The following is a 23,091-nucleotide window of genomic DNA, read 5'->3' as shown; positions in this document are numbered from 1 at the left end:
GAGGGTATATATATATATATATATATATATATAAACATTCGCATCTAGGCTGCAGCTTTCAATATTTCTCTCTATTGCTCGTATATGCGTCTACGAGTCAACATTTCCCACGAAAATCTCGTTGAGAAATATCACTGACTACTTGATATTACATGGTTAATTCCAAACGTCTTGCATGGGCTCACTCGAGCGACCCGACTCTATATACATATAAAGCAGCAGCGTGATCGTCTCTTCATCGAGTTTACACTTTTGATCAATTTAGTGGTATATGCGCAAAAAATTGATGGACCATGTCGCGAATGAAAATATCGATTCGTGCAGTGAGAGCTGCGAGAGAGCGCTTTGCAATCACCAAATTAAAGTCTCTAAACGTTCGAGGGCAAACATTCGCGTGCGCGCGCGATTACTATATTGTTCACGTATAGACCGATGAGACTGAAAAGCGCTGAAATTTATTGAGATGTCATTGGCTCGCTATTGTAAGAACGAAGGAATGTTTTCCCAGTTTTTAATTAATGATTATTCTAGGTTGGTTGGCAACTAAAATCGCGCGTAAGGAGTCATTGTCGTTGAAACTCGCCCTGAGGCCAGACAGGCAGGAGCTCATCAACAGAAATATACTTCAATTGCAAACGGACAATGAGAGGCAAGAGACGAAGGAAGCCATTGGTGCCAGGCTCATCAGGTGAGAGACAATAATTGCTGCCTATTCACATGGAGAAAAATGAGCAGCTGCAACTCTCAAAGCAGACCAATTAAACTAAAGATAGATCTCTTATCCTACATAACAGACTGTCATTCGCACATCCGTTCGCCTTAAATTTCCCTCCAAACATTCTTTTCCTCCTTAAAGATCATTTAAAAAGGAAGCTATCGGTGGTATAGGAGTAGTTCTAGGCTCTCGTCACAGCTGAGAGAGACGCTGCTGCCTATCAGTATAGGAATGGAGAAATGAGCAGCTGCAACTCTCATAGCAGACCAATAAAACTAAAGATAGATCTCTTATCTCATATCGGAGATTCTCCTTTATCCCTTCGCCTTAAATTTTGCCCTCCTTTAAGATCGTTTGACCTTGAAGAGTGAAATATTGTGACGCACTTGCCTGGATCGAACGTTAAACTCACAAAGCCACAAGAAAAGCAAATTGGGCAGATCACTGGCTAATTTTAGAGAATGGTCGGCAAAATTGTTGGTTTGTTTCCCCCAAGACTCTCGAGTTTCAGCCATTCCGGCACTCACTTCCTGTAGTACCCTCCCCGTCAAAGCGCGTAATTCTTAAGCAATTCTGAGAAGCCGATGTTCAATATTGATTTGCTCGACGCCAGAAGGCGTGCTGAGAGAATAGAAGCAGATTTCCAAAGGATTAGATTAATTGATACAAATGGTGTTTCCGAGCTCTTGAGAAACATCTGACAGTTATTAAAAAAAATTGATTTAAACTAATCTCTAAGTGACGAAAAAAAAACCTTGCTAAATTCAAATATTAGCTTTTCATCCTCGGTGTTAATCACCCGATGCAAATTTCTGTTAAATCTCCTAACGATCGTTATTACTCTCTAGCAGATTGCTTACTTCTCTATGTAGAATCTTTTATCCTAATAGTGTAAATTACAAATATTTATTTCATCTTTCAACTCAAAGTACACAAGATTTGCTAATTATCCTCTTTAGCAATACCCTGGTCATTTAAAACAAACGTTTGATTTTATCTGATTCATTCGAGCAACAAAGTAATTAATCATATACCGAAAGTTTTTCTACTTTCTCTGATTATTATATCGAAAGAGAAAGGTCACTTGTATACATACCCCGATATACGAGAAAGATGACCCATGCTTGGTCGACGAGTCACACTCGTTTTCCCTCTGTCAATTCCCATAACGCACCTTATCCCTGTCGTCGTTCGATCGCACCCTTTGGCGAGGGGAAAGTAAATGATGAAAAAGAAGAAAACTGTCGAGCTGCATCTGATCCACGTGTCATATTTCTTTCAGGCGGTTGAGCATGCGACCAACTCAAGAAGAACTGGAGGAACGCAACATTTTAAAAAGTAAGGCTTGTAATTAAACTCCGGCTCATTTGCCTTCGACAATTTCCACCATTAATTTTTCATCTTGTCTCGACGTAGTAAAAATGTTGAAATTCATACCGTTTTTACTGCAACAGTCTCTTTGTTCAGAGTTTTGTGGGTAAATGAGACTAATAAAGAGCAGGATACGATTGATTCGGTTAATTGGATTTTATTGAATTGCAGAACAAAGTCCAGCTGAAGAGAGAAAGCAGAAGGAGGAGAAGAAACGATATCTTGTACGGAAGCTGAGCGATCGGCCAACGGTAGAAGAATTGAAAGAGAAGAAGGTAATTGCTTCGCGGCCGGCCAAATAAGGCACTCCACACTGCTTGCGACGCAATGCGTGTAAAAACACTTTGATACAATCGAACGGTTTAAAATTTCAGATTATTAGGTTTAACGACTACATCGAAGTGACAGAAGCAGACGATTACGATAGGAGAGCGGACAAACCGTGGATGCGGTTAACTTGTAAAGATAAGCAAGTGATTAGGAAGCAATTGAACGAGTACAAGAGCAAAGAGATGCCAGTGCACGAGGAGAGTCGCCATCTGACAAGGTAATTTCGTCTGGGAACGACAAGTGAATTATTGTACGCTGTACGTGGAGTGCGAGGTTGATCGAAGAGGATGACTAAAATGTATGTACGTTTGGTATTTCAGGTTCCACAAGCCCTGACACTTTGATATTAGAAGTGCATAAGTGTTTTACAGTGTAGATAATTGTGCAGTGCGCGCGGTATGGCTTTGCGCGCCAAGCTTTGGAATAATGGAGTATCGTAAGGGATCAGGCGGCTAAAATCAAGTGCGCGGTACTCACACACACGGAGGATGGCAGAAGAGAGGATCGTTGCGTCAGCGAGCGACACCGCTGTCACATCGCAATTCTCAACATCAGCATTGTTATTATCATCGTCTACTTATTGTCCTCGGTATATGACACTGCGCGCGATACCGATTATATCAGCGTCGAGACGGCAGAGGTCTTCGGGACATGGACGAAGATTGTGATAGGGTGGTCACTGCAACATCATTGCGTGCCACTCGCCAAATATTTTTCTTTAAGGCTCGCGTTTGTGCACTCCCGACGATCGAATCTCATTGTAGACACCTTCGCATTCTTTTCAGGCATATATATACGTTCGATAATTTAAGGGAAGCAAAATTGTTCAGGCCCTATACGCTCTCGCGCTACGCTAATATGTATATTGCGAATTATTCATTCTAGTAGCAGGTTCAATCCTTACTGATCCTTCCAACTCATTTTAAATATCCGACCCTTGTTACGAAGATACTTTTAGTTACTCGAGGTATAATTATCAATTACTGACGAAGAGGCAATCGACCATTGCAGTACATTAAACATACATTTTTCTATATAAGTAACAATCAATGAGAATAACTTGCAATCCCCCAAGATGAAAATATTCTTCTCTACTTGGCGTCCTGTCAGTATACATATACACCATTGAGAGCCGCGAGTGGGAGGCTCGTTTCTTCATTGGGTATAGAATAAAATTGCGATACGTAGGATTGAAAAACCACAAGAATCATTGAATTACACTTTGATCCGTAGCGTCGCCGCGTCGACGTGCATGGTAAGATAATGCATTTTAGTACAATCCGGCTGAGATACAATTATAGCGTGGAGTTTACCGAAAAGCGCGAACAAAACAGTGGGAAGGAATTTTAATGCACGCAAGAGACTAGATTGCAGTCAAGCTAGCTCGTAGTGTCTCCTGGCATTGCCTCGCATAGAATCACAAACATTGTCCTAACGACATTTTATGAGATGCACGGTTTGTCGTTGAAAATTTTTTAGGCATATCCAACGATCAGTATTATTAACTGCTAAAAGATTACGATTGTGGTAACAGTAGGCGTTTAATTAGGAGGAGGAGGACGGTGCACTTTTTAGCAGCTTACTTTAATTATAACGAAAAATTTGTTTTTATTTCCAGTTAACTTTAATTGTTTTAATTTTAATTAAGACCTATGTGTGCGGATAGCATTAGAATTAGTCGAGCAGTCGACGAATGACTTGAAACGATAAATTTTGGTTACTGCCAGGTATGACTCGCGCGAAGCTGCCTCGAGGAGCGAGAGCGCGCTTACACTGCTGTTAAGAGTAAGCGTCCTCTGTTTGCCGAAAATTCCGTGCATTGTGCAAAATGCACTTTGTACAGGTGTATTCTTAGCGTATACGTTAGTTGTTATTATTATTGTTATTATCATTGCTAATGACGCACGATCCTCGTTAGAACTCTAAACGCATTTGGATGGTCGCGCGTCGATCGGCAAAAGCGCAATTTCTCCTCGATTGTAGAAGGAGGTGCTGTGAATTTTTGCAAGTTGTTGCGGGCAAACTGGTTATACAGGGCGTACACGCAATTGTATTCAGCGTTGAAGAAACAGGCGAGAGTGAGAAAGAGAAAATAACGAGACGTGCCTCGTCGTTCGATCGTTGCACGCATTCGCCCCTATCTACATCCTGCTTCTTTGTTAGCACAATCGCTTCTATCAATTAGAGGCTTCTTCTCTCGGTTCGATTGTGAAATTTCTAAGGAATGCTCATCTCCCTCGTTCGAGCTGTGCATGAAAATCGACATGGACGGTATACTTCCATACAGCGGAAGCTCCTCCGTGTGTGGAACGAAACCTTTCCGATAAATCTCGAGCGTGTGTCGTTGAATAATAACCTTGACAAGGCGGCAAGGTCCCCGCGCAGAAGCCGCGACGAGAAGTAACGTTCTCCGATAAATTATGGGGGGGGGGGGGGGGAGTAGGTATCCCCGAGTACCGTCCATATCGTTCGATTGTACATAGGAGAAGCAAGCGCGTGTAACCATATCCGGAGACCGGGAGCCGGCGTCTCTCGAGTTTATCTCTCTCTCTCTCTCTCTCTCTCTCTCTCTCTCTCTCTCTCTCTCTCTCTCTCTCTCTCGTTTAGAATCTAGTGTGACGATCGTCCAATGGGGTGAGAGGATCGGATCGTCGATCAATCTTTCAGCCCGTCGGTGAACTCAGCAGTTCGATATTAATTCGCCAGCTTCGGGGTTGTCCAGGGCAAGTCGAGAGACAATTATTGGCGAATGCCTTTGGAAAGAAAACCACGGAGACACGCGCGAGAAATAACAATAAGAACAGGGGGAGATGTACGAGTCTCTCTCGTTCCATTGGTCGAGCGCTGTGGCTACCGTGTAGTCGAAGAAACTCATGTATCCATTACAGGATCGCCTGCGTTATTCGTATAAAAATAAACGCGTGTATGTGTACATGTGCATGTGGGGTGTGACTAGCGAAAGCGTGTGCGCGTGTCAGAATGAAAGGGGGCAGAATAAATGGCGCAGAGGGGGAAAATGGGAAAACGGGAAAACGCGGGAAAAGTGGAAAAATCTATATAGCTCCGTGCCAAGGTCACTCGCGCCATCGATATTTTTCACTTTCCTCTCCACACTCTTTCCTAGCGAAACCAACGTGAACAACCGAGTGAATACACGGCTTTATTGCGACGTATGATTGAAAATGACTCGCGTGCTGTAAATATAGATTATTCCGTTCCCTGAAGAAACGCCGCAATAGGAATCCATGTTGTACGCTACGATATTATATACAATGTAAACGATTAAATACTTACAAATAATAATTTTTAAGTAACGAAGCCCTAATGCGCAAGCGACACACACCATATACATATATAAATATTATACATATATACATATACATATATATAGATATATTATAAATATATATTATTATATATATCGCGTCAAGAGCAGTATGTGCATTTTCCAGCACAGAAAGTTGGTATTTTGTGTACAAAAGTGAGAACGGATGAAACAATTGTTGAACATTATCAAATTGGCTCGAAGATGACGGGCTGGGGAGACGAGGAGGTGGCTGCGTTTTAGGGTGGGGGAGGGTAGCGAGCAGAAACGAGCTATATCGAATTGCGCGCGCGAGCGAACCTCCGATAATAAATAACGTTATCCATAATTGTTCTCCATCTTTGACGGAATGGGTCATCGACCGAAGCATACAATTACTCATCGCATACACGCGTATTTCTACTCGTCATAGATATCATCATCCATTTTATATTCAATGTTTCACACTGTAGTATTATGCGACTGTATCATTCATTTACTTACACGGACATCGATAACAAACACACGCGCGCGCGCGCACACTCCCACAAATACTGAACAACGCAATTTTCAGCTGCTCACTATTATTTCTTAGCGTTCTGCAAGCGCGCTGGACTTGTTATTCTGCAAAGCGTTTCCTTCCAACAATACCTACTCCTCGCTCTTTTGCGCATAGCAGATTCGATCCTCAGAAATCTAACTCTGTAAGCTTCAACGGAGTCTCGAGATAACCGTGTGACTCAACCCCCATTCTGATTGTGACAGTCGTTTTTCTCAAGGGACTCGTCGCGCAATATAGATTGATCATTGACAGAACCAAATCAACTTTTTAGGACGATCGCTAACTCTGTTGTACATATGTACTACTGGTTCGTTCAAAGCTTTACGACTGTACGTGCTGCGCGCCCTCGTAATAAAGAGCAGCACACAAGTGTAAATGCGAAAATTAATAAAATGAAAAAAAGACGTTCCCAACTTTTAGTCCGCTTGTGTCACGCGAGATTGAATTAATTGTAATATTGCTCGGAACAATATAAACATTTTCAGACTAGCAAATTGCAGAATAAGCCAGGTCAAGTGGAGTATGTAGTACGCAAAAATTCAGGCTGTAAAAATAGTTGTAATCGCTGAAACAAAATGGACGATTCTACTTGTATCATAATGTCTTACGATAGTAATTATAATAATAATAATAACAATAATAATACTATTACTATATTAATAATAATGACAAGAGCAACAACAATAAGAATAATTTTATTAGAGCTAAAACGCGAAACGAGGCGAGAGTGTCTCGGTTAACAGCAATCGTCAAATCTCATTTATTGTCACCGAATTCTAGACACTCGGTGTGTATTGTGCATCAATCGCTTACCCTAAAATTTTATAAATAATTATTTTTTATTAAATCTATACAGTAAATTTTAACTCGTGCTCAATCGATTCCTCGAAGAACGCGCGCGCGTCTCTCCTCTTCTCTTCCAACAATTTTTATCGCTTCATTGTGCAACAGCTTTTGAAAAAGAGTAGTACACCATTTTTAATAGATGTTTATTATAATTTTATCACGAGTGATTGATGCAAAATACCAGCCTGTCGATTTTTACCAAAATGACTATACCTCTCGGGATGGAATCCTTTTAATAGTAATCTAACTTTGTTCTATTTTGTAATTGAGCAGCGGCGGATTGTCCTATCGACGATTTGCATTCGAGATTGATATATCCAGATAACGTGTTAAAACGGAAGAGCAGATTTTCGAACGCGAACTTTCATTGGTATCTGGCTGACCAAACATTGTGAAATATTGCAAATAATTAGCGGAACACGGTAAGTGTTTATCTCCAATGCTCTTATCTATGGATATTGATGTTACATCATCTATGAGATTAATGCAAGCGTAAGATGAAAATTATTATTGCCTTTTTTTAAGCTATATGTATGAATTATCCAACTCTATAAAAATTGTTCGTTAAAGCAAAGTCTTATTTTTAATATTGGAAATTGGACGAATGCTGAGAACCATTTTCATACTTCTGTATCGCTTATAAAGAAATTAGTCTTTCAGACATTTGCCAGTGGCCAATTTTTAAAGTTCTGCGTTTATGATTGATGAACAAAATCTTGTATTATATGAAACTGAGAAAACCACTCTAAGCATAAGAGTAATAATGTATATAATTATTACACTCTGTGAAATTAAATTAATGTTTCTTCTAAAAATGTGAAAAGGATCTCCTTGAAGAAAAGTCGGACGCAAGCGCAAAGGGAAAATAGGATATGATATGAATATCTGCGAAAAAGAAAAGTCCGATATTCTCTTTGCATTAAGTTTCGAAAGACACGTTTTCAAATCAGATTCATTCTGTTTTGTCGTTAGTTTTTATGCACTACGATTATCGCAATTTATTGTATTATCAATGAGATACTGTAACAAATAAAAAATACTGTTAACTATTCTTAAAAAAATTAAAACTTTTGTAAACTGAAATTATACGGACGAAAAATTATTTATTTCATTGAATCCTAATCTGTTAAATTTTGTATATACGTTGTAACGTTGCGTTACCGCAATGTTACAGAATGCTTCAGCTTAGGGCTTTGCTGATCTCAGCTCAAGCGCTAAGCCAGAGAATCGCTCAGGACTGGGGAATTATCGATCGATGACACGTCGCAATTTCCTAGCGCCAGGCGATTGGAGCTTGGATGGGCCATTGGCGGAAAAGCGGAAAAGAGCCGCGGCACGCGGGTCACGAACTGTTCTTCAGCGCGCGCGAGATCAAACATTCAGCCGCGTGGTCGTGACGTCGTGCGTAGTTACCCGCGGGTCCTACAGATAACGCGCCAAGTACATATACATACCTTTACCACCCGACTCAGTCGATCCCACCGCGAATGACGCGACAACTGCGGCCGATCATCGAGTCGCGTTCGCACCGCTTAGACCGCGATCATATTAGCATATTGCAAAATATAGATTGTAGCAGTAGTGTTGAATAAACTAACGTGCATCGAATTTCGGACATTCGTCGGTAGTTTGGATCACCGGCCACTACTACCCCCTTAATGACAGATGGTACGAGGATTGGACAACCCCTCCCACCCCCCGGTAATACAAATATAATATCTACATGGTAAATATTCGTCAAGGCACCCGGGCCCTTCTTTTTAGGTCGCTGACGAGTGGGGGGCGTTTAAGCGGATTGCATGGGGTCACCCTCTCATTCCCTTTCTATTCCATCCCTTGGAGTGAATTTGCACGAGTCTTTCCATCATTTACTTCTGTTTGTTTCTGTAATTACAGTCGACAGGGGGCATACTCCACGATACAAATGTTAAAAAAAAATTTAATTTTTCGACAGTACCTACAGAAATTTAACATAACGCGATCTCTCTCTCTCTCTCTCTCTCTCTCTCTCTCTCTCTTATACTTTTAATATTTATCAAATTAAGACTCGTGTAATAAAAGATCACATTCGACCTCTCGTTCTCCCTCACCTACAGCTGTATTAAATAGTTGAAAGACGAATAGTTATATATATTGTTTATTTGAATCATTTCGTTTTACTTGCAGCTTATCAAATAAAACCTACTTAGCATAAACTATATACTACACGATCACAATACATTTGAGGTAAGGTGCGCATTTACGTCTATTGCACTGACTTGATTCTTTTGTTTTCAATATCTTATCACCTAAACTAGCTTCAGAAGCTCATATTGAATATTTAGCAAAAAAAAACAGAAAGAATTTGTGCGTAACAAATATGCGCTTTCATCGATTGAGGTATAATAAAATTAGGCTAATCGGAATCTTAAATCTAGCGGATGGCGTCGATTGCTGAGAATGCGTTGCAGATAAGACATATTGTATAGACTATCGATATAGGAATATCGTTTAAACAATTACATACTTAACATCAGCTTGAATCTCTAGGGAATGAATTAAAATTTCAAGTTTTAACAATGAATTGTGTGTCACTTGATAGAAGCTGCACCTAGACATAAGTAGAATACCCTGTCCCATTTGTACTATTAGGAGGCAAGTCGAAACTGGAAAACTCGTTGGTTAGATCCGAGAGTTTATCTGCTTGAGGTCTTCTACCGAGTAGTCGAAAGGGAGAAGCCTGTAAAAGGAAATTGTTCATTTCTTAGGATAATTGTGGCGAAGAAAAAAATTGCGTTACTTAAAATGGAACAAGATGCAAGGTTCAGACTCGGACCTTCTTCAACATGTAACTCTGTAGATCTTGGCCCATATAGAAGGCAACTCGACTCAAGCCTAGGAGACTCTTGAGTCTCAGCCTTGGTTCCGGTTGAAGAAGTCGTTTCAGTAGATCCTTAGCAGCCGATGATAGTTCCTCAGCCTCTTTTGGTAAAGTACCAGCCGGGGACGTATATGTCAATTCGCTCTGATGCTCCAAGATATCACAACGTGTTGTGGACGGATACTGCAATAAATACAGAAATAGTTACACTTGAGTAAACATACCTTGAAGAGATTCGTTATAATTATCTTAGAAATCAGAGGAGGAACGATGAAGGAGTCCCGACGTATAAAACGGGGAGTTTGTGTGGGTGATAAAATAAAGAGAGAGGAAATAGAAGGTCTTCGGCAGGTGATAATTAAGCATTGTTGAATGCCGGGAGTCGAGTCAGATGCTTTCGAGTCGAAGTTCAAGGTCTCGGGATAAAGCTTTTGCAGTGGGATCCTCCTCGCGTGTTCTGCATAAATGTTTACTTTGCGAGTGAAACGTCGCGTCGGTAAACTAGGGGAGCTATTGCCAATGTGGATTCTATGCTGCCTAGGCTTGTCGCGCGTCTTCGGCGAATGCGGTATATGCCAGGTACACGTCGATCGCCGGCCGCCGGACGCCGGTCGCCGGACGTCGGTCGCCGGGTACGCGCACCGTTCGACTCCCCTCCCCTCTATATATCTCGACAGCGAGCAAACCAACGGGTCAACGGCCACACACGACCCTCAACCTATTCGCAACTGCTGTAAGCTACTAAGATTCTCTCAACGAGCAAACATCTCCTCAAAATCAATCCCATACGACATTGCGATCCTCCTACATCTTCTCTCAAGAATCTTGAAGAAATTTTATATAAAAAAAGAGACTTGCTTATTCTACTATCAGTCGAAATTCAAATCGATTCCTCCCCTTTTTAAAACACCTAGCTCTCATGCCACTTTTATCTTTGGCGCAGCCTTACAAATTCAGTCTTGGGATGATTCTGTGCGTATACGTCTTCGGTCATTTGCTCCCCTCGTCATTGAAAAGCATCGTGCGCCAGCAGATTGCCTATGGTTATATGTACACTGGAAAAACTTGATTCTTAATAGCGATTACAGTACATGCATGATTACTGGACAACTCCTTTAACGATTAAGTTAATTTGAAATTAATTATTTAAATTATATTGTACGTATAGCTTATAGAGACCGCTATTTGATGTATAATAAAAAAGTATTCCAGCGATAATTATGAATCTGTATTACGGAGAGTTATTTTAGAACAAAGCTTAGCGCGAGCCTAAGTGAGAAGAAAATTTAACGCTCTTTCTTTGCGAAGGATTTTTTGTCCACTATTTTTCATGAATGGCCATGCAGGCAACAGGCTGACGAGCAATTGGAGAGAAGACGCGAAGGGGGAGGGAAACGTTAGGAGCTACGACACATTCTGGTAAATACCAAGCTGCAGTTGTGCAGTATGAATCGCGCGAGAGCTCCGCTAGGGTCGTTAATCCAAAAGTCACGACATCGAATCATCCTGCATCAAATGTTAAGAAACGATCTTTCGAACCTCTTGGAAGCTGTATATCGCACCACAATTATCCTATAAAACCTGACCAATTATTGACATCTCTTAAACATTATCCTTATATCTATAATATAATTGCAATTATCGAGAACATAATTAGTAATATTTATTTGTTATTATTATAATTAAGTTGTTAATGAGTAAAAATGAAGGAAAATATAGTTTCCATCCTTATATCTTTTGTCTTTTGTCGCAAGTTTGACTATAAAAGAATTTTATAGCGATACACCTATATATGTATATCTACGATGCACGCGAGAGTAATTTATATGGAAGATGGACTTTATAGAGAGCAGTGTATCTATTTGCAGACGTATGCAGTTTATAATGCCAAGACGAGATGGGTCTCCCGCACGAATAGTATGGGGGGGAGGAGAGATAATTTTATTGCGAGAGAATTGCTCTTTAACCGTGCAATCCCCTTGTACCGCAATTACGCGACGAATTAATCTTTAAGTTTAGTACACGCAACTCTACGGCTCTCCAATTTTTCTTCACTTTTCTCAACGGCATGCGCAATAATATCGTTAATAATCCCTCGTGTTTCACTCGTGAAAAAGGACATTCTTCATCATACTTATCTCTCGATCCTTTCGCTCCTTTTTAATAAACTCCAATGATAATTTGTAATCTTTTAGAAACGACTTCATTACAGTCGATCACTCGCTATATTTTTACAAATTCTCTGTTTCAGGGCAGCGGAGAGATGGATGGCGAGTTATTAAAGCACGCACGCAAGATGGGACCTATGATGTACAAATGTCTCAGATGTGCCTTAAAATTAAACTTGCGATTAAATTTAAAGCAAAGTAATCTTAAAGAGGTTGCATGGTTACATGGGCAGTGATGCAATTGCAAAAAGTGGAGAAAAAGAGAAATGGTTATAGGGTGGTGGGCTGGCTTATGATAGGAAAGCGTTGGTTGGATCATCGTTCGTCGAGGAGAACGGGATATTCCAATTGGATCCCGGGTGAGGACCTTGACCGAGAATAACGGTACACAAGAGGATCATTGCGAGATCGAAGATAAGACGCGGCTTTGAACGCGAGTGACTCCTGCATAGATCATTCCACGAGACACTGCACGCTCTGGCACGACAAAACTATAAACTCGAGACTCATCTGCTTCCCATATCGTTCGTTCGTTCATTCATTCATTCTATATTGTATCTCGTCATATTCTTCTTACCTCGCGCTAAACATCCAAAAATCCAAACAATATCACTCATACATGTAGGCGAATCTTCCACTTTTTTTAACAACTTTTGCAAATATTTTTTCCATCTTCGAGATCGATTTAATTATTATATACATATACATATAGTCTTTTAGGTTTAGACAAATTTTTCTCATTCCTCCCCCCCCCCCCCCCCTCCTCTCCACCCTCCTCTCGATACAGCACGACAGGGTGATAAAAGATTAGTTTAAAAAATATTACCGGTAGAGTATAGGTGTGAAAGAGTTGGGCCAGTTTAACTGGAGCACCTTGCAAGGTGATATGATACACTGTAGAATTGTGCTCGGCGAAGTGCTCGATCGAGAGTATGCGTCAAGTTCATAACTGTGTCGAGTCACGGGGACGCCTGGTCTTTTAATGCGCGCTTAACGATCCGGACTTTCGATATTTACCACCCGTAATTAGAATGCCAGACATAAATGTCACACTATCGAAGCCTCGCACAAAAAGTCGCTTGATTTCTCGAACTCGAAATATAAATCGTACATTCCGATCGCAAAGTTCATTGACCTAGAAAAGTCCACTTTATCGGAAATAAATTATATAATCAAACGGAATAGATTATTACATATATGCTTTGGTGTCAGGATCGATGTTGGATAGACAAGCGTCAATCTCTAGGAATCAGCAAAGCTTGAAAGAGTCTTACATTGAATTGATTTTGCAGCATGCGAAGGAGCAAAATATATATTGTTATGGAATATTTTTTCAAGGAGGTAGTTTACAGGGAGACTAAAGGAGGGCCAGGGGAGGGGGGGGGAGGTGATTTTTCTTGATTTATTTTTTACGTCGCGAGAGGGTAATGAAGAGATTTGTTATTTTTATTTTTTATTTTTTTTATTGAAAAAGAGGACTATAGGGAGTTTATCGTATATAGCATCCTTTGGATTTATCCTGCAGTGGTTAGTCAGTCCCGAGGGACCTTGAGGAAGGCCTTCTCGAGACGCGAAAAATCCAGTACGTTGAACCTTCTCGGAATCCCTCGGAAGATAGGAGGATGCGTGTGATTCCTCTTTACTTGGTGTGATTTCGAATTTTTTCGGAGGCAAGTAAACCACTCGAGAACGATAGAAGCCGAAAGGAGTGCAAATTAACCAATGAATTCCACTTGGCCGATGGCTAATTGCTAGGCAAACTTATACAAATCTTCGTCTCGCTTCGTTAACGAACCCTGCAAACCAATGTTCATAACCTATGCAAACCTTTCACCTTGGAGAACTCTCGTGGGACCATCAAATAACGCAGACTCTCTGCCATCTTTAAAATAACACATTTCTTCTTATTTATTGTATGATACAGTATGAGAGAGAGAGAGAGAAGGACTACTCTAGGGAAATATATTTCAATTCAATCAAATAATAAAAGATGACGCACAACGACCCACCACTACCATAGGTGCCAACCACAGTTAATTACTAGCAATTTTTGCAAAACTTTACCACAAGTAAATTGTGACAAATGACTTTCTGAAAATAGGAAAATTTGAGATAAGGATAATGATTGATTTGTATAGGTAAGTTTTCATAAATCATAATTGATTCGGATCGATGCTGTAAATTTATGGTAGTTTATGAAGATGGTTTGGTGAGATTAAAATGAAAGAAGAGAAATGTGATTGGGAGCAATAAAATTGTTTGGGATATAAGATTTGAAGGCGAGGAGGAAAAAAAGTTGTAGAAAATAGTAATGGCATGTTTCCTGGACTGTATATATTTTTAAACGATCGGTAAATGCAAGGAATCGTCGTGTCCTTGAAGGATCTCTGGAGTCAAAGCCTTGCACTCGACATCCTTTTGCATCCGTGCGCGCACCCTTCGTCTTTTCTCGAAAGCTGTAAGTAATTGGCAATTACGTTCGAGACGAGGAGGAACTGGACGCGTACAGTAGCCAATTCCAACTGAAAATAAGGACTTTGTATTTTACGAGGGACCATTTTTAATCAGCACGTTGCAGTGAGAAGAAAATTTACAGGCTGGTCTCTAGCTTTGTTCCACGTCCAGTACGAAGAATAACATTTTATATACTATTAATATACATAAGCTTAGTTACACGTATATGTATATACATTAAGCATGCATCCCACTAAGCTTCGTTTATTGCTCTCCCATACCATTGCTGTAACCTAAAATACACACACGTTGAATCAACGAATGTAAATGCGTAAGAAAAGAATTATTTAGTAATTTCACGATGTACTCATTTCTTATTAACACCACCGGGTGCTACAAGAGTGCTCTTCAAGGACAATGAGAGAAAGAAAAAGTTTCAGCTGGACTGAATCCTCGTTTGTCGAAGGAATGATTACGTCAATCTAATGTAAAAGTAGGAAAAAAAGTGCAAAAATCCTTGGTGGAAGATAGTTAAAATGCTGCGATGTATCGATTTATAGTTTGATAAGTGTGTAATAATGGAAGACGTAATTATGGAAGAGGAGACTATTTCAGGGAATGAAAATAGGAACTTTGGAATGAAAAAGAGGGTATGTCTCGTTATAGAGGTGTATATATATATATATAGTGTAAGGAGACGAGTATAGAAAAGGCAAGAAGCGAAGAAAGAGATGTGTAGGAATTTGTCGCGGTGCTTCAAGGTGAGCACGAGAGGAAAGGGGGAGGAAATTGAAAAAGAAGGATCGCGCAGGGGAAAGGGGTGGGATGGGGAGGGAGAGGTAGGAGAGGGAGGAGGAGGAGGACCGGTCGTAGTTAGCACATGGCAGACATTAACTTCCCATTAAGCGCAGCTTCGCCATTAGAGAGTTGCATGCTGCGAGCTGGCGCCACAAGTAATAGCCAATGTTCTCGTATTAGCCACTCGATGTAATCCCTTCGCGATTCTTTCGAGCTATTTATAAACCAGGCCGCTAGCACGCGATAAACCCCCTCGTCGAACCGTACGTGGCAATGCGCGCGCGAGTACCTCGGCCGCCGACATGCCGTGCCGGAGGGATCGATGGCGGACAGGATCTCTAGAAATCATCGAGAGAACACACTGCACTATAAGGGTAACCTTGAAATTGCTCTTCGGCAACGGATCTCTGTGAAAACGTTTCAACTTGTTTTCCTCGACCAATTCGCACAATTGGCTGGAGAAAAGATGAAAAAAGTATAGCTAGGAAGATTGTGCAATTTCAACGAGGAGAAAATAGCAAGATGTTTGTTAAGCGAGCTTATGGACTAATGGCGGTCGATAGGCAGAAAACTCGCGAGGATAATAATCTAGGATCTATAAATAGAGTCACTCTGGAGGCGGAGGAATCGAAGAAGAAGAAAAAGAGGAAGGGACGCGTAATTGGTCGTTGTCGAGGCAGATAGCAGCTATCTGCTCGCGGCCTCACCTGCAACTCCATCGTTCCTGAGAAAACTGGCGTCTCTCCGACGCTCTTCATCCTCCATCGAATTCCATAAATAGACAAACTACCCGCAACTTGCACCTCTTGGATCGATGGACAGTCGAGACACTGAGAGATCCGCCTGCACATGCATGCACACGTATATACATATACCTACATAAAATTATCCTATGCGAAAATGCTCGAGCTTTCAAAGGATGCAGTACAATTGAAAGAATAGGGGGAGGGGGAATAAAAAGAATTATTTCGAGAATAAACAAGTGAGAGAAAATAGGTGGAGGGGTACGCCAAGAGTAGGCTAAACGAGGGGGGAGGCCATGGGCGAATGGTGGGAGGAGTTGTAGGTGAAAAAGAAGAAAAAACTATAAAGTAGAAGTAGAAGAAGAAGAAGAAGAAGCGTCTGGAGGATCAGGTTTAGGTTTTTGCTTCGGAGCAGCAGCACAACCGTATCGGTGAGAATCTCCGTATACGGACTGGCGGTTCGCGGAGGATAAGAAAATGGAGTGGTCTGGAAGGGATGGTGGTTAGAGAGGGGGTAAAAGGTTTGAGAAAAGAAAAAGAGTCACCCTCGATGAGATGGCGCCTGAGGCCGCGGCGCGCGGGATGTGCAACAACCGGTCGCTATGGGGCGGGCGGGCGGTGGTGGTGGTGGTGGTGGTGCTGCTGCTGCTGCTGAGCGACCAGCGTAGCGTAAGCAGAAGCCAGAGAGACTCTGCTCGCTGCGACCTTCGAGGTTTTGCCTCGTTCGCCAGGTTCACCAACCTTCTCACCGATCATTCCGTCTGTCGCTAAAGCCTTCCACGCGCATATCGCGCGCGATACCCATCACTCGTCCTTCCCTATACGCCAACAACTCATACCAATGCACTCTACGCGCACCTAATACTATTCTATAAATAAATGACGTACTTTGTCCAATGCAACCATGCAAACTCCCCCTCTCGTTCAATCATCATCTCCTCATGAATCGCACAGCGAGCTCCGTTGACTCCTATATATATATATATATATATGTATGCTCTCTTCAATGATTTATTCAAGAAGAGCAATAATGTATTTATAGTGTCCATATAAAAGTGAGGCGACAGCTCATTAATCGTATTAATTGTGTGGTTGATTCGTTTTAGTAATTAATAGCTATATAAGTATTGTACATGCAATGTGTGCTCTTTTCACTATTACACAATTTTGATGAAGCCGAGGATAGGATATTTCGAATTTCGATGGTGCGAGCCATGAGAGCGGGGTACGCGATGAACGGATCGGTTAACGAGTTTTTCCAACGGACAACTCCCGTACATACTCCCGTCCCCCGGCGTCCGAGCCACTAACTATGAAATACAAAAGTGTACATATACATATATATCGTATAAATATATTCCAGTGAGAGATGGCGAGTCTCCCTCCGGGTATAGCTCGAATCCCGAATAGAGACACGGGTACCCGCGCGACCACCAGGGATGGCTGGGGGATATCCCACCCAATCCAGGAGTCGATAACTCACTTTTTCATCAGGATTTAAATGGACGTCTCGATTCTCTCGAGGGCTGTTTCTATCGACTCTCAGAGCGCATATATATATGCATATATATACATAGTTTTTGAGAACCGAAGGATGTTCGTTTGCAATTGGAAAAGAAGAGGGACGAACGATTGGGAAATTCCGTGATTCCTGCATGGTGTAGATGCCGAGGATGTTCCTGGGATGTTGCCACCGGTGTGTCGGAGCATCTTTCATCGTCTTATTAGCCGATGGCTGGTCTTTTTACGTTTCCAGCAGCGATATAAACCGTCGCCGGCACGTCGGGATATAAATAGAAGCGTAGCGTGTACCGATCGTGTGTTGGCCGCGGTCTGAGGAGGAACTCCGAGGAGGATGAAAAGGGAGGTGAAGCAGAGGATGGGGAACAAGTGGAAGAAGAAGGAGGCGAGCCGCGGGTAATGGCGCCTGGGACGAACGGCGCAACTCGAGCTCGCAGAAATCCAATGTTGTATTATTATTTCAAGCGAACGTGCGCGATATATTTAATTTTAAACAAAAGCAAACAAATTCTTCGTTAAATCGATAACAACTTTTTTCCATGGGGCCATTTCATTGCTCTCTTTTGCTACTACACTCTTTATTTTGTTGATTCTTCTTCGACTCCCTTTCTTGGTACATGCATGAGAACTGCGGCTGTTATTGCTCCGGATCGTATACAGAAGAGAGAAATTTTACTTTCTCTCGCTTCGGCCCTTTCTTGCATCTTCAGCAGCCTCATTCCTAACTTTTGCCAAAGAAATATCACCGCGTTATCCCAGAGAGAAAAACTCTTATCAATAGTATTGTCCTCCTGCTTAGAGAGAGAGAGAGAGAGAGAGAGATTCGAAGCTGCGCGATTGCAAAAATAAATTTGACTCGCGCGAGCACGAGGGATATAAGCATGCAGCGGGATGAGATGCGATGAGATTGGAGATGAGCGAGGGTTGCTAAATGAGAGAGTTGCCGCAGGCCAAATATGGCAGTGAGCATGCATCCAGTCGCAGCGATTGTTACGTGTGTTGGCTGCGGATTGCATTATGCGCGCGCCCTTGAACGGGTTGTATGGCAAAAAGTGCGCGGAGCACCATGTTTCAGGGTAGTGCCTGTGCATGCACCAGGCAGGAGGATCGGGACGTAAGAAAACCTTCGCGATGAGGATAGCCGCAGCCTCGCGCCACATCGTTCCTTACTTCTTTAACCCTTTCGTGCTGTCTTTGGCCTGCAAGATCTTGGAGGAAAAATTCCGTAGAAAACGAGAGAAAACAATTGAGAGCATCGATCGATATTGCGATTGAGCGGAAATGTCGAAACTGATAAAACGCGAGGTTCGGACCAGCTACGTACCACTCGATAAAAATTGCACGAGTAAATTGTAAAGAAAAAATGAGAAATGCTGTTACTGTATGTAAGCGTCTCTTTTTCAATAAGATAAAAACGCTGAAATGGAGCCGCGCCGCGCGTCGACGCACGCACGAGGTAGAGAGAGGGCTCTCTGGCTGGTTGGGGTGGGGGTTGAAAATAAGAGACGAGGAGCAATGGGAAAAATGGTGGATCGAAGGAGCTAATTTAATGGCTGGCGCCAGGTTCTTGGTGCTAGCACACCCGTTAATCCTGATGCGCGCCTCGTTATTATTTTTCCTCTCCCTGTTTATTTCTTGGTCGACCGGCACTCCCAGCTCCCGCTGCTCGCTCGCTCGCTCGCGATTCCACCAGCAACCGTCATAAACCAATCGTTACTTGCTTCTCTCTTTCACCACTAAATATTATAATATAATCTCTCTGGGATACTGTAACCCTTGGGGAATCAACGACACTCCTATTCTTGTTAAATTTTCAAATTACCCATATAGATATATCCCTCTGCGCAAAAATAATCCAACGCGCATCTACCTTCTTGTATATCCTCGTGAAATCTTTATACTTTTCATTATATATATATATATATATATATATAAATAGACGCTCTCGTAAATTTTACCCCTCTCTTCCTTCTGCATGCAAATATTTTCCTCTAGCAATATCTTCCCCCCGTACTGCTAAATCATGAATGTTCTCCACAATAATGACAATATTTTTGTGCCTCGATGTATAGGATTACTCGATTGATTGGTCAGTAATTTTGGAAAAAAAAGAAGAAGAAACTGATCGAGAGAAGCTAGAGTATATATATACATAAGCAATAATAAGAACGTAGCTTATATAATTATGATCCATGGCCGTTGATCTTCCTGCAAAGCTCCTCTTTATCTAATTTCTTCTCTAGCTCTCCAAGTATGCATATTTATAATTTCATTAGCATAAACTGGTTTTGCCCTTTACCACCCCCCCCCCCCCCCATGCCTCGTTTTCCCCTGCTGGGAGAACACTCGCAGGCTATATGTATACGCCTATTTAACGCAAACTTGTCTTAAAAAGCAAAAGCGTTCTGAAAATAGAAGTCGCGTCAGTATCGAGTAAACAAGCTTTTTTACCGCGATCATTATATTTGAGAAAATTGTCAAGATCGATCTCTCTCTCTCTCTCTCGCGCGCGCGCGCGCTACGATAATCGTAATTCTAGCTGCAGGAGCAGAATCTATGAAGCGTCATCTCGTGATCAATCGAGTCGATGAGTGAAAAAAGCTAGTTTAATGAAAACTTTGAACAAAGATTAATTACTTTTAATTATTTTATATGAATTAATGGAAGCTAGGATATTATTGTATGCGTGGGGAAACGGTTAAGATGAATATCTGTGTATATAAGTTTGTCTGGGTTGTTTGTACCTGAGATCGACGTGCGTCCAAGTTTCCGGTTAAGCCGGACGCTTATAAACCGTTAACGATTTGCCACGCTCCATTAAATCTACGCTCTGCTAATTAGCGATTCTCGCACGATTCCAGAATGTTTATCTCTCTCTCTCTCTCTCTCTCTCTCTCTCTCTCTCTCTCTTCGACCTTACTCTTTCCTCTTATATACGCAGCGCGATTCATTCCTCCTTTATTCCTTTTTTCAATTCTTTCCCAACTTTTTTACATTGTTTCAATCTTCATCTTTATATTCTCTAATTTTATTTATCGCATCTTCAAACCTTTTCATTCTAAATCTGCTTTTATTCTTTTAGTGTATAGCTTCTTAACTTTCTTATGAAATTTCTTACATAGACGTGTAAAAATGTTTCTAAGTATATACGTGAGTCCTGGACTGTCGTTAGATTTTTGCATCGGGGCTTCAGCCCCTTGTCCTTCTATATACGCCCTCTCACGCACCGTTCTTTCACGATTACCCATGCACGAAACTCTTAGACGTGGAACGACCTGAATCTGATAGGAGATCACTGGGAAAGTTCCAGTGTAACAATTACCATTTATAACCATACATGTGAGAATTCATCTCCATGCGAACGTTTAACGCAAACGCTACATTACACTTAATTTACGCGGTAAACACATATCCAAATCTGTGCATAACTTAGTTTTATTATTTGATTTATTTCTCCTATATTTTTCTATTCTTATTATATTTTCACGTATCGTCACTCGTCACTGATAATGGCCAATAGTTTCAAAATTTTCCATAGGGTCTTGGTGAGATAATTTTGTTCCTCTAACCAATTAGGTGACGTCGTTACACGTGCATGGATATGCGTGAGATGTTAGTGGTCCTCTACGTGTTATACGCCACAGTAAATTAGATTAATCCACTACTAAATACGTCAGAGCCTATATAATTCTCATAAAAACCCACTATATTTACTCGTTATCAGTGAAACAGAGACGACAAAAAAATATGGAATTATTGATTGATATCTTACCAATCTCTATAGAAATTTGAAGCATTTGCATACATGCATTACAAATCTTTCTTACTACAAAACCTGAAAATACTGTTACATTGATTTCGTCATTATATTTTACAAATTGAGAAAAAATTTGCCTAAAATCACAAGAAAATATTTCGCTTCTCTATCGCAAACAAAATTTTCCTTCAATTCCACCGAATATTTCACTCTGCGATTGAACAAAGAAATATTATTGCTCTCACTGTAAACCAATATAATTTCACACGGCAGATTATTAATTTAAAATGGAATAAAAAAGAATAAACAAATTTTTTATTCGTTGCTGATTTTTAGAAGGATGAATTAACAGAGAGAACGTGATAAGAGGGATCGAGAGAGAAAGAGAGCGAGAGAGAGAGAGATTCCGCGAGGTGAACGCGACGGAAGTAAATGTCTGTTGGTGTGCTCGACGAGACGGATGACCGAAAGAAAGTTCTCGAAGTCAATTCTCTAATGGGCAGAGCGTAGCATTGAATTCAATTGAATAATGATAGGGGTGGCGGAGTGACGGGGTGGGCCGGCAGGCGTGAAAGGCAGCCGCCCCGATCATTATCCATCATTCGACAGATTATCGTGATATTCCTGCGGCATTCGTTACTTTATTGTCGCCTTAGTTATTCACATGCAGTGTACGACCCGTCGATGAAGCGTGATAAAAAATTTCCAGAGAGAACAAAACTATCTCTGAGATTAGGGAGAAGGGATTCCCCTCCCCCCCCCCCCCCCGCCCACTCTTCTTCCCTTAAACACACAAATTTTCTTCTTCGCGACAGATCTCTCGCTCCTTTCTCTACACTCATCGATCGTCTAAAAACTGACACAATTGCTAAATAACTCTCTATAGCGGCTCTGTCGCTACCTCGATCAGACTCATTACACAATTTAACGTCAACGCTTAGCCATCAGCTTCTCAACAGATTCGTACCACGATAAATAAACTTTGTCAAATGTCTTTGATAAAATTTAACAATTGGCAAGGTAACAGTAATTTGTTTGAAAGAAATTTTTAAGGAGGAGACGATTGAAAATTGTATACGTTAATGTTTGTGAAAATAACTCGAGTTATTTTCACAAACATAGGTATAGAGTTTACTGTAGCCTCAAGATCGAAGATGTTTGCATGGTATATAGATAAATTTATATAAACACACGGGAGAAAAACATATGAGATTAATAGGATTTATATGTTGTCTATATGTTTGAGTCTGGACAGGACGAAAAACGTTGATCGAACAAAGATATTGATCGGTCTTCCAGACGTTTTACAGTTATCACTTGGAGAGAACAAGGAAGAGAAGTAGATAAACCAGAGTTGGTTAATTCAGAATATCGAATATCAAGTAATTAACGGTTTATCGTGCAAAACTCTATGTAAATAGAAACGCGTATATAGCTTACTTATTTATTCATAAAAATTATATATATAAGTATATATATAACACAGTTTCGTGTTTATAATATTAATTACGATGAGACCTAGCACATCTAAATTGGTCTTAAGAAAATTGTTGTATAATGAAAATATATACATTTAGTACATATAGGAAAAATTATACGTTACATGCTTAGTCTCGATCCGATGATTCAAGTTTAAACAACTCTTAATATTTTCTAGTGTAA

General features: G+C 41.0%; 2 protein-coding genes across 12 annotated transcripts in view; one reads left to right on the top strand and one right to left on the bottom strand.

The window, feature by feature from the left end:
• Window positions 1-8,205, top strand: part of LOC136781145 (phosphatase and actin regulator 1) — a 155,896-nt gene extending 147,691 nt beyond the window's left edge. For all 11 annotated transcript variants that reach the window (XM_066739899.1, XM_066739902.1, XM_066739900.1 and 8 more), the window contains 5 exons: window positions 532-688; window positions 1,998-2,053; window positions 2,258-2,361; window positions 2,461-2,633; window positions 2,737-8,205. In XM_066739899.1, coding sequence (XP_066595996.1) covers window positions 532-688; window positions 1,998-2,053; window positions 2,258-2,361; window positions 2,461-2,633; window positions 2,737-2,752 — 506 coding nt within the window. In that variant the 3' untranslated portion in view covers window positions 2,753-8,205. The remainder of the gene's footprint in view (window positions 1-531; window positions 689-1,997; window positions 2,054-2,257; window positions 2,362-2,460; window positions 2,634-2,736) is intronic.
• Window positions 8,206-9,247: 1,042 nt separating this feature from the next.
• Window positions 9,248-23,091, bottom strand: part of S6KL (S6 Kinase Like) — a 36,267-nt gene continuing 22,423 nt past the window's right edge. The window contains exons 8-9 of the mRNA XM_066739508.1: window positions 9,944-10,171; window positions 9,248-9,847 (exon numbers count right to left, since the gene is read on the bottom strand). Of these exons, the coding sequence (XP_066595605.1) occupies window positions 9,719-9,847; window positions 9,944-10,171 (357 nt within the window). The 3' untranslated portion in view covers window positions 9,248-9,718. The remainder of the gene's footprint in view (window positions 9,848-9,943; window positions 10,172-23,091) is intronic.

This window comes from Prorops nasuta, unplaced genomic scaffold (genome assembly GCF_024137725.1).
Source record: "Prorops nasuta isolate Cenicafe-Biocafe unplaced genomic scaffold, Cenicafe_Pnas_1.2 PNAS00021, whole genome shotgun sequence".
In the NCBI taxonomy this organism is placed as follows: Eukaryota; Metazoa; Arthropoda; class Insecta; order Hymenoptera; family Bethylidae; genus Prorops; species Prorops nasuta.
This window is presented reverse-complemented; position numbering and strand designations above follow the sequence as displayed.